At 32.2% G+C, this 11,538-nt stretch overlaps 1 protein-coding gene across 1 annotated transcript; it reads right to left on the bottom strand.

Moving 5' to 3' along the window:
• Positions 1-3,193: 3,193 nt before the first annotated feature.
• LOC130627407 (shematrin-like protein 1) lies at positions 3,194-5,188 on the bottom strand. The gene is made up of 4 exons (XM_057441381.1): positions 4,955-5,188; positions 4,292-4,350; positions 4,104-4,136; positions 3,194-3,750 (listed from the first exon to the last, which is right to left on the bottom strand). Exons 2-4 carry the CDS (start codon positions 4,335-4,337, stop codon positions 3,263-3,265), a joined length of 567 nt encoding a protein of 188 aa, XP_057297364.1. The 5' UTR covers positions 4,338-4,350; positions 4,955-5,188; the 3' UTR covers positions 3,194-3,262.
• Between the last annotated feature and the right edge of the window lie 6,350 nt (positions 5,189-11,538).

Raw genomic sequence — 11,538 nt, 5'->3', positions numbered from 1 at the left:
CGGTTTATTATGTTACTGTACTTGCATTCAAAGCATGCTAAAGGTACTTTATGAGTGTGTAATATTTCGTAGTCGTTTGTAACAGTTTTATTGCGAGAGAACAAGCGATATTGTGGCTTTGGAAAGTATTGTAGAGTAATGTATGACGACTATTTATAGCAGCAAGCTAATGCGACTCCCCTTAATTTATATTCATTCTGTCAGGTGTGTTAACGGAATAATAAGTAAGGTTAGTTTCGTTTAAGCGTAGCGAATTCCAAACATTGCGCATTCCCTTTGAAAAAACAAAAAACGTGTGCTTCTTGGGTGAAAATGTAGTTAAATGGAAAAGAGTGTCTGGGTAATCAATAAAAAAATGATAAAACTTTATTTGAAAATATGCTTTAGGGATTATTTGTAGCCATTAGAAAATTTAAAAGTGGTTTGTGGACGGCTTATATATTTCGCAAAATGAAAACTGCAGTCGGTATCTCTATTCGAGCTGCTATTGCAGGAAGGTTTTTTTATCAAAAATAAAAGAATGTGCAACTGATGTATACCTGTGCTAAGAGCCTCACCCAGATGCGTGGCATGGCTTAACTGCACGAAAGTAGGGGCAAGCAAATTTCCTTGTAATACAATAATTTAGCATGGAGTGTAATATGTTTTTTTCAAAAGATTTTTCCAATTTATTCCAGGGTTGTTAATCTTATATTTTCTCGGTAACGAAAAAGGCGTTTTTTGTAAAAAACGAAAATTTAAAAAAAATTATTTCGTTATTTTAATTAAAATATGGCTTTATTTCTTGTTGTATTACAGATTAAAGTGTTTTGTTGTGTTGATTAAATATTCTGTTCAAAAAGAGTTTAAAAACGTTTTATAACTGCTGCATCATATTTGCATTAAGATTACAGACTGAAACAGCTTGTTCTCTTCTGATTCATGTCTGTTATAATTACACACTGAGCATCGCTCAGACACTGAGCATCGAATAAGCCACAAATAACAAGCTAAGCTCCAACTTTCTTTGCAACAGAAAAGATAAATAACAAGGTAACAAAAAATAAAATTTTTTAACCATCCAAAACAATCGCATGATCTGTTTTTTCCTGTTGTTTTTTTTCAGCTTTTTTTACTAAAATGTATCTTTATCGCTTCGTTTTCCCGCACAATAACAAGTTTTACAATCGATGCATTCGATTAAAAACAAAACAAAAATAAACACTGAAAATAAAACGTTGAAATTGTTTGAGTTTTCATTTGCAATGATCGCTGAAAATGATGGGATAAAGAATGACATTTTTTGCACACACTTGCGAAAGAATAGTAAAATAATAATAAGGGTACTTTGTAATTCGTCATTATATACACTTAAACTGTTTTTATCAAAATTTATTAAACTTGGTTGTCTTAAGAGAAGTATTGGCATCCATGATAAAAAAGAGCAAATGTTATTATTTTTATTTAATGTCATTTTAATTTAAAGATTTAAACCATTTAAAGATTTTAAACATTCGGACGGATTGCAAATCATCATTTTATACTTAAATACTCATTACTTAAACCAATAAAACAGAACTTCGTAAAGTCCTTGTCAAATCCGACAGATTTAAATATATCTAAACTTTATAAAATAAACAAAATGATTAAGTAAAAAAAAAAATGGGACAGGAGATGCCATAATGTTAATTTAATTTAATTTGGTTGTTGCTAAAGATACCTTCCATAACATTGCGATTTGCGGTTGCAATTTTTATGCATGTTTTGTTTTATCATTTGACATTTTGGTGGCTAACGTACTACAGCAGTACGATTGTAAAGTTTCTATAAAAGAAAAGAAGTCGACAATCATCCCATCAAAGTTTATGTATGCTAGAACGATATCTGCCCAATAGTCACAGATATACAAAAATCGTGGAAAAAAAGCAAAACTTTTGACAACCGACCAAGAACACTGGTTCTGTTCTCATTCTTATTTCCTGTGTAGCTATTAAAATGAAAATGACTGATTTTTCTGACAGACGATATCAACGAGATTTTTCACAGGAAACCAAGTATATATCTATGGAAGGTTTTTTTTTCGAAGCAGAGCTACACAAATATTATCTCAGTTGATCAGTTTTTTGTTATTACTCAAGGTATCCAAAATGCGTCCGATAGATTTACTAATTAAAAATATGCTCTAGTGTCTTTCAGCCTTTAGGAGATTAGACTGAGCATTTATCATCATTCTTGGATCTAGTAACAGGCCTTGAATCAGTATCAGCTGCATCCAGGTCGACATAAACTGCCCTATGAAGAAACCTATCCGCCCGACAGCTTAAGTTCTCTTTTTAATAAAACAGTTAAATAAAGTTAAAAATGTTTACATTAAGGCTGTTTTTCACGAGGAATAGAAGGGAATGGAACAAAATTGTTTACATCACATCACATAAATGGAACATATTCCCTTGCATCGTGTACGGGAATAACAAGTAGAAAATTAGTTAAATAATCAGGTTATCTTACTTCGCATGAATTACACAAAGTGTGTATACTTTCTGTATTAAATCGTGCACAATATTATGAAGCTAAAATTACTAGTAGAAGACTAGTAATTTCAGCTTCATAATATTCTGTTTTTGTCCGTTTCTTTGCGCAAAAAAGTGAAGTGGAAAGCACCCTTAAAGAGAACCAGCCACTATAAATATTGTTGGTATTTATTTATTTGTTTGAGATTGTTTACTCAGGATAGCCTCTTCAGTTCTTATTGCCACTGCTATCAACAAGGGTCCTTTGAAGTGGTCCTAGCGCATTTACAGCTCAAAACTGAGCTACGAAAGTCGTGCAAGCACCGCAATAAGATTAACTGATCCCAGCTATAAAGCAAAGTATAGCGTTGATATGGGTTACAACGAATTCTTAGTGTTGGCGAGGATTGATAAACGTCTCGATTTTGTTTGGTAGACCAAAAACACTTTATTTTTATATTTTCCCACAATACAGAGTCCAATACTTAGAAAGGGCACAGAAAAACAATTGTAGAAATCTGTCACTCCAACTAAACAGCATCTTCACGCACTTCGCTAGCATGCTTCTAAGTGATAACGGAAACATTTAGAAAGAAGTTCATTGGCAGACATTAGGATAAAACAAAAAGACAACAGTTCGCTTATTTACTGGCTTGTTTAATGTTAACGCGTTCTCTTGTTTGTGATTAAAAAAATGAATGGAATCCAAAATCGAATTTATTTCATTTAAATATAACCTTACACCAGAATAATACAAAAAATTCAATTTTAAATTAATATTTGGATCCATATCGACCAGAACTATATCGACGATATGATCTGAATCGAGGAGTGTATCGCCTATATGTGCTTCCATATCGGTTGTAACTACCACGGCTTCCATATCGACTGTACCCTCCAGTGGTGTATCGACGATAAGATGAACCATACGATGGTCGGAAGGATCTGTATCGGCTTAATCGACCATAAGAACCAAATCTTGATCCAATTCGGGAAAATCGACCACTGTAACGACTTCCAATGTACCGACCGGTATATCCGCCAGTATATCTACCATAACTTCTGCCATATCGTCCGTATCTACGATAAGAGCGGGCTTGATAAGGATCATTTTCTTCTAGTTCTCCCTCTTCATCTTCCTCATCCTCCTCTTCAGGATAATCCTCTTCTTTGATCTCGTCGTTGGGTAATTGTTCGTCGTCGTTAGCTTTGTTGCTTTCTATAGCGTCATTGACAGCGTTAAGCAATGCGTTTTCTTTGCCTAGATAGACATAGGAGTATCAGAAATAACTGTAAATATAGACATTGAAACTAATTGAAAAGAAAATACGGATGCTACGGTGAAACAGCGCTGATCATTTCGTTAAATAGAAGCAAAAATGAAGTGCAAGCAAGTCTTCAAGCACAATATTCCTTGTATATTATATTTTTACGAATTTTTTTTTTGGAAACCTTTTATACGGTTTTTCATTAAAAAAATGATAAGAACTTGCTGTTTGTTCACTGTCTTACTAAAATTCATTTTAAACAGCATAATATTCGGTGGGAAAAATTTCTGTCGAATTAAGCTTTCTTTTTAATAAACGATTAAAGGCATATATTGATATACGTTACCTTTGATACTTGAAACGGCTGGAGCAGCATGCACTAAAAAATAATCAAACATACTGTATTAAATATTTTAGCATTGATTGTTTTCTCACTATATGCATTGAGAACGCAAAAATAATTTCTAAGAATCTAACTTAATGAGTATTGAGCTTAATTTTGATCAGTTTAGTCAAATATTGTTTTTCACTTACCAGACAGCACAATACAGATAATGAGAAATGCTATAGTTGTTTTCATTTTAAGGGTTGACCTAAACAAAATGAAAGAATACAAATAATTGACGATTGTCGTGAAATCGTCTAGTGGAGATTCCCCTTAACAACTAAGAAGAAACAAGAACATCTAATTCGTTTTGGCAGATTCTTTTCTTAATTTATTTTTAGTAATTTTTTTTTCATTACACAAGAATCTGGAAGGTCGCGATATATTGGCCTATAGATGCCATCGCAAATATCTTTTTTTTTATCAAATGATATATATTATTTATATATAATTCAGCAAAAAAATTTAAGAAATAATTTCAGTAGATCGTGAGGTGATGTGCCCAGGAACAGCTTGTTAAAATTAAGTATGTTGTCTTGCTTCTTAAATTTCCTGCTTTCGTTGGACTCGTGGGAACACGACTTTAGGAAAAAGCAAGTTCTTGCGAAAGAAGATTAACTTAGCAAGCTAAAAAAATGCACCGTTTGTTACTTTTTTGTTATTGTAAAAACTAGCAGTACGATATGCAAACAAGAGAATAATATTTCATTTTCAAACTAAAGAGAAGTAAAAATTGACTCAAAAAGAACGTAAGAAAAGCCTAACTAAATAGAATTCATTGAAAATTAGATAAAAGTAGAGAATTGTTTTACCTGGTTCTTCTTTCTTTTTTCTTTTTCGGTTCTTCTAATTCCGGTGGTATGTGGATCAATTTACCAAAAATTCTGTTTATTTATACTTAACAACCTAATCAATTAACTACCTCATGTTTATCAAATTTTAATTAGACAGATGTGCTGGCATGCAATTTATTTATAATATGAAAGCTGTCCAATATTGTTAATGAGAAGTAATCTGGCGGTGGTCATGCATGAATTATTTCACATTAGCTTTAAGGCACGTAGTTAAATATTGTACAGCTACAGCTGATAAACACATAAAGTGGGGAATAATCACTGTATAAATGACGAACAAATCAGAACGAAGTAATAATAAAACTGTTTTCTGTAAGGACATATTTGGTTATAGTACTGATGGCAAGACTATCGTTTTGTTTTAGCATTGATATTGTAGTGGTACAACGTGCTGTGTACAACTCTGATGTAACTACTCCAAACAAAGTTATCATTTTACGTTATTTTAAAAGACCCTTTTTTAAGCAAGAGGTAGCTTTTAAAAATTAGTCTAAAAGATTGCAATCGGTCGAAATCCCACGGAGTATGCCCCGAACAAATTGTTGGAGCTAAAAAGATTTATATGAACAAAATCCCAACCGCTATAAAGCCAAAAGAGCAATCTCTTATACATGCAATGTAGCTTATATTGAAAGCACTCTTACACTTGAAGAAGAGCTTAGTAAAAAAATCGATAAATTGAAAGAAAGAGCTAAAAACTTTGAGAACAAATTTTGAGCAAAGAAAGAAGAAGTTGAAAACACAGATTACAAACTCAGTAAGTAATATGAACAGTAACAAATTTATAATTGATCAATTTAGACACAACGTAGCACATTTACAGGTTTTGAAACATATGATGTATCTCTTATAATAATACGGAGAGTGTGTCTGTCTGTGACAGGCAAAGTCGATGCTTTCATTTTCCTTTGATGAAGCCGAAAATAATACATTTTTTTAGAGAATAACCAAAATCTCAACACGGCTGGTCATTAATTTTCTATTGCTTTAAACAAAAGACATATTGTTTTCAGCCTAATATCCCAGCCTTATATTCTTAAAATGCATATTTTTATAAAAGAAAAAAAGCGTTTATATTTTTTTGTCTTTTTGCCGAGAAAAGCCGCAGTTTTTTGTTTGTTTTTATTTCAAATCATGTGATCAAAATAAAACAATTTAATTTGCTGATCAAAATCACGTGATGAAAATAAAGTATGTCTATTTTTCCGAAAATCCAAGTTTCCCTTGACGACCAAAGGAGCCGAAAGTTTTTGGAATTTCATGAAGGCCAACGAAGGAAGTAGGTTGCTTGCTATATACATTTGCAAATATAAAAGAAAAACATTATTTATAACGCGTTGTAACGCGTTCTTTATTTTAGTTTAAGCGTTATAGAAATTTAAAAAAGACAGTTTAAAGTTAAAGGTGCAGGCAGAAAGACGTCCAAGGCTCTAGCTATATGTACATTTAACAGCAGTTTTTAGTAAGTAAAACATGTTGATACCCATAGCAAATCGAGTCAACATGTTCATCAACAAATGTTGACGGGTAATGTTGCTCAATTATACCACCAAAAGGCACTTATGCTTACCGAAACCTTGTTTTCAATATCATTGAAGAAAACGAAGACCAGTCTGATGCAAACCTAAAATGATTTTGAAATTGAGCTGACTATCCGCCGAAAGAACTGCCTCACTAACTTTCTAATTTTCAGCATCGACAGAATATCTTAGTAACAGATGTCCACTGATTTTGGCAGATTTGAGAACAGATGCAAGACTTTTCAGGGGAAGAGGACAAGACGATGTCGAGGAATATAAGGAAGTGTTGGAAATTAAATGATGTAGTTCTAACCATTTCCTAATGAAAACAGAAAATCTTTACTCTAGTTTTGTGACAGTAGATGGAGAAACTTCATAAATTAATAATGGGCAGCGGATCTTGGGAATTAACAGATGGTGCAAACACCAAACCTTATGAACCGCTTTATGAAAAGACCTGTCTATAGCTATAAGTTTGTCTTCGGCATCATTTAGAAATTCTTGTATTGCAGCAGAATCAGACAAGGATAAGTTAATTGTTCTGCCTAAAAACTTAATTGGATTAGAATGAATGGATGGAATTTTTTCGCTGCCAACTGTAAACGGTGAACCTTGGACGACTTTTCCAACAATGCTGCGTTTTTAGAATAATAAATTTTGAGTACTTGGAATTGACGCAGACATTAAAGGCGCGTAATCACAATGTAGGCAACTTTTTTTGAGGTGCCTATTTTATTGTAAAAATTGAAAGATATACATGAGAAAAGATTACCCAGAAAATTTTATTTAAAACTGACAATCAGAACATGTTCAAATGTTTCATGGAAATAACAAACTCACCCCAATTTCTCTTCGCCTACAGAACCGCCATTGCATTTCATTGCACGAATCATGCGATAATAAACGCACGGCAAAATCGATCACATGGTTGCTGGATTCATGCCATTACAGAAAAAATAATGAAGGAGGGAGAGTATCCGTAGCTGTGTTTCCATCGTAATTCTTTTACAAATGTATTAGCAAAATTCCCAACATGATAAATCAGATAAATCAATCGAAGTTTCTGTGTTATTCTTTATTTTTTAAACGTTTTAACTTACTGAAATCAAACTTCCTTGCAACACTGACCATTTCTTGTTGTTGTTTCTGAAGACAGCTTCGCCTCGCTAGACCTGTCTATAGCTATAAGTTTGTCTTCGGCATCATTTAGAAATTCTTGTATTGCAGCAGAATCAGACAAGGATAAGTTAATTGTTCTGCCTAAAAACTTAATTGGATTAGAATGAATGGATGGAATTTTTATTATTTTTCTTTGTTCAAACAGTTAGTCGTTTCCTTATGGAGACAGTATCAAATCTACACAATTAGAATGCCTTAATATTCAGAATTTCCCCATTTATGCTCTAAATTTAATTATCTACATAGTGCTTCAACTATCTTCAACTATCACAATGAGCATTCTTCCCCGTTGGATTTTTTTGCCTTTATTATGCAATAATCCCGGGAAGCTAAAGAAAAAAGAAAGAGCGTGATAAGCATTAATTATCATAATTAATAGCCACGAGGCAATGCTGTGATTTCTTCTTTCTGTTTTGTTTTGTCTGGTCTCCAAAAACAATGGCGAATAGAATAGAAGAAAATTAAATCTAAGTGGAGAAAGTGATACGGATGTTTTTACGCTCAGCCTCTTTTTTAAACAGAACCAAAATTTCTTTCCACTTTTTAATGCCCTGTTTTACAAAGAAAAACAAGCCTTAAGAACAGCGTGAACGGAGCCAACAATAAAGGCGATTTTATCGAACTCCATCTCAGTGCTCATTTAAAGATAAGGCCGTTTGTTTACCTACGGTTTCACACGAACATTTTGCGACAGCCCGCTTATTAAACGAGAATAAGAGATCAACAAGACCGTTAAATATGGCGGCTGGAAAAAAACTCCAATAAATTGAAGATATTGAAGTACCATTATTTCCATTTCTAGTAGGTTTTATATCCTCAAATTTTCAGGAAAGTCATAACTCCGTCTGAACCTTGAAATAAATATAAAAAATGGATATGTTAATTTTTTTCGATAAGGGTGATTACCCGCCTTTAAGATAATATCATCCATAAAAGCTTTTATTCGGGGTTGGTCTGGGATTTTATTTTTGTTACCTTCAGTAAACAGATAATTTGATATTCTACACTTTCCAAGCTGTATTTTTGTATGCACTGAAATGACTGCTTTTTCTGTAGTTGAACTTGATGTTATCCTTTTTGTGGAAGATTTTATGAGTAAAGACAATATACAGAACATGCCAATGAGACAATATTTTCAAAATAAAGGGTTTTGTTGATTTGAAATTTTCACTTTGCTCATTGCTTTTTTGACAATTCAGTTTAAAATGTTTGGTAAAGTGCAGTACGGATCATGAGGAAAAAAAATGTTTTGTCAACTCGATGATATTAAGGAGCGAGTCGGTCTGCATTTTATGTTTGAAACATTCGTAGGGCAACGCGCAATATTCTGCTGTTAAATTCCGGTCTGTGAAATTACTATGGCTAACTCAAAATATTCAAAACAAGCTGCCAACGGATGAAAGTGGTATTATTTATTTTGCTGGGAAAGGCGAAATGGATGTATCACTGTGTTAACCCCTTCTTTTCTTTTTTCTTTTCTTTTAACAGTAAATGCCTCCGGACTTTTGTGATGCCAGATAGATGCTTTTATAAAGTATCTCCTAGGCATTGCTTAGCTGTGACTAGCAAAAGAAAGCAGTGCAGTATAGCTAGCTTGAGGACAAGGGTGGTAGATAGCTGTGCATATTTTACATGGCTAGCCTTGGAAACCAAAACTAGCTATAGATACATTGCCTCATATCTATACTAAATGCTGTTTACAAGTAATAGTTGGGCTGTAAATTTATATTTTGGAGGGCTCATCTTTCCTAGCTAGCTAGCTAGCTATTATACACAGTAAGCTAATAAATTTGAGATCAAATTTGGAAATTGTCATAACACCTAGCTATAGCTTGCTAGCTATATATATCTTTAGCTACCTTTTTTCAGGTCTGATAATAAGTATATACAGCTAATTTTAAAACCAGCCTAAACATATTTAAAAACATATAATAGAATATAATAACTTTATATTTATTTGTTTAAACCATATATATATATATATATATATATATATATATATATATATATATATATATATATATATATATATATATATATATATATATATATATATATATATATATATATATATATATATATATATATATATATATATATATATATATATATATATATATATATATTGCAGAATTTTTTATAGCAGTCTATATATTTTTTCAAGTTGTTCTTCGTTTGTTTCGCGTGTGCAATGATGACGAATCTAACAACGAAGTGTTCGGTGCATTGGTTTTAAATCATTTGATAGTTTTATCATGTGGATGTTGTCTATGGTAATGGTTCTACAGTGTTGGTCTCCAAGCACATGTGAATTTGTAGATACGTAACATTTATTGTCACTAGGTAAGTTAAGTCAAAAATTGTTTGTGATAAAATCAGCAATGCACTTTGATCATAAAATAACAGTTTTAATCATTATAATATAAATATTATAGTTTAAAAACTAATGGTAAAAGGATTATATATATAGCTACTACTAAATCATACTGTGAAAGAGAAAAAGCTTTCAGGAACTTGAGGTTATATATTAAAGGTTTCTGTCATGTGAATTGAATTGATCTGGGTACGTACTTTATTCAGGAAAGCTTTTCGTGAGAAAAACTTTTCAAATATCTGTGGAAAGTTAAACTTTTGCAATTTGTGATTTCTATAAGTTTTCGAATTGCTCGCTGAGAATTTAATATATAGTATATTACCATATTATTAAATATTAAATTCTGTTCTAAGAGCACGAATACATTTCAATTTACGGAGAATTAGTTTATATTCACTACTCAATGGTGAATTTTCATCCGGTTTCACAGAAAGAGTGTTTGAATCTTGCAATACATGTTTTTCTATTTGTGTCAAGTTTTTGTTAAGTTTATCATATTTATTGAGAAGCTTAACTTCAATTTTGGCTTTCACTTTTAAATACTGTTGCTTTGAACAATCTGTGGGTTTTGACTTGCATATCTTTCTTTGCTTGTCATATTCTTTTACATCATTTGTCACACCTAATACCTCAGCAATAAGTTTTGATGAAGAGGAAAGTGCATTTCTCTGTTTGTATTTATTGACCATTGGTGTGCTGGATGACAAAGGGGGTGCATATGATTGGCATATGCTAACAGGTTTAATGTGTATAATTTCCTCATTGGACATGTCATGACACTGTTGTTGTGAACTAGATGATTCTTTACTATATGTTTGTTCCATTGTGGTTTCATTGAAACTATTTTCCTCTTGTAGTATGTGATCTACTTTGTCATCTTTCGGATTGAGGGGTGTATGCAAGGATGGTATTGCAGAAACTGTTTCATTCATTAGAATGTTATAATCACTAATTTCATCTGATGCAATATTTCTTTTCTGTGTTTCTAACTTTTCTTTGAAATATGATAATGTTTTTAAAAATTTAATCTCAACTTTACCATAGTTATCTTCTATTTTTATTTTCTCAGCTGGGATAAGAACATCAGCTTTTGGCAGACATATATTTTCCCAACAATTTTGGACATATTTTTTCTCATCTGCAATGCTGTAGCTCCTAAAGTGATGTACCAACTTTTCGCTTAAGATATTTTCGTAGAATTCAACACCATTATCTTTTTCTTTCCACAGAACCTTTTCCAATACCAAGAAATCCCCTATGCGTTCCGGGTGAGCCTGATATTCATATGGGTGTTTTTCAATAAATGCAAAAGAAAAAAAAGTTGAATTTATCTCAAGCTTAGAATTCTTCAGCAATGATTCAATTTCTCCATCATCATTAGATACTGTATCATAAGGATTTAAAGTAGCATCTTTCACTTGGAATCTAAGCATGCTGTTTAAAATGACATGATCTGGATGGTGGTTAGT

The sequence above is a fragment of the Hydractinia symbiolongicarpus genome, chromosome 2, assembly GCF_029227915.1.
Source record: "Hydractinia symbiolongicarpus strain clone_291-10 chromosome 2, HSymV2.1, whole genome shotgun sequence".
Lineage (NCBI taxonomy): Eukaryota > Metazoa > Cnidaria > Hydrozoa > Anthoathecata > Hydractiniidae > Hydractinia > Hydractinia symbiolongicarpus.
Note: the sequence above shows the minus strand (reverse complement) of the source record. Positions and strands in the feature narration are given on the sequence as shown.

Excerpts from the sequence above, each read along its gene's own strand:
- LOC130627407 (XM_057441381.1), bottom strand. The coding sequence starts at position 4,337 with ATGAAAACAACTATAGCATTTCTCATTATCTGTATTGTGCTGTCTG. Across the intron at positions 4,137-4,291 it reads TATCTGTATTGTGCTGTCTG|TGCATGCTGCTCCAGCCGTT; the intron begins GTAAGTGAAAAA and ends ATTATTTTTTAG. Across the intron at positions 3,751-4,103 it reads AGCCGTTTCAAGTATCAAAG|GCAAAGAAAACGCATTGCTT; the intron begins GTAACGTATATC and ends ATGTCTATCTAG.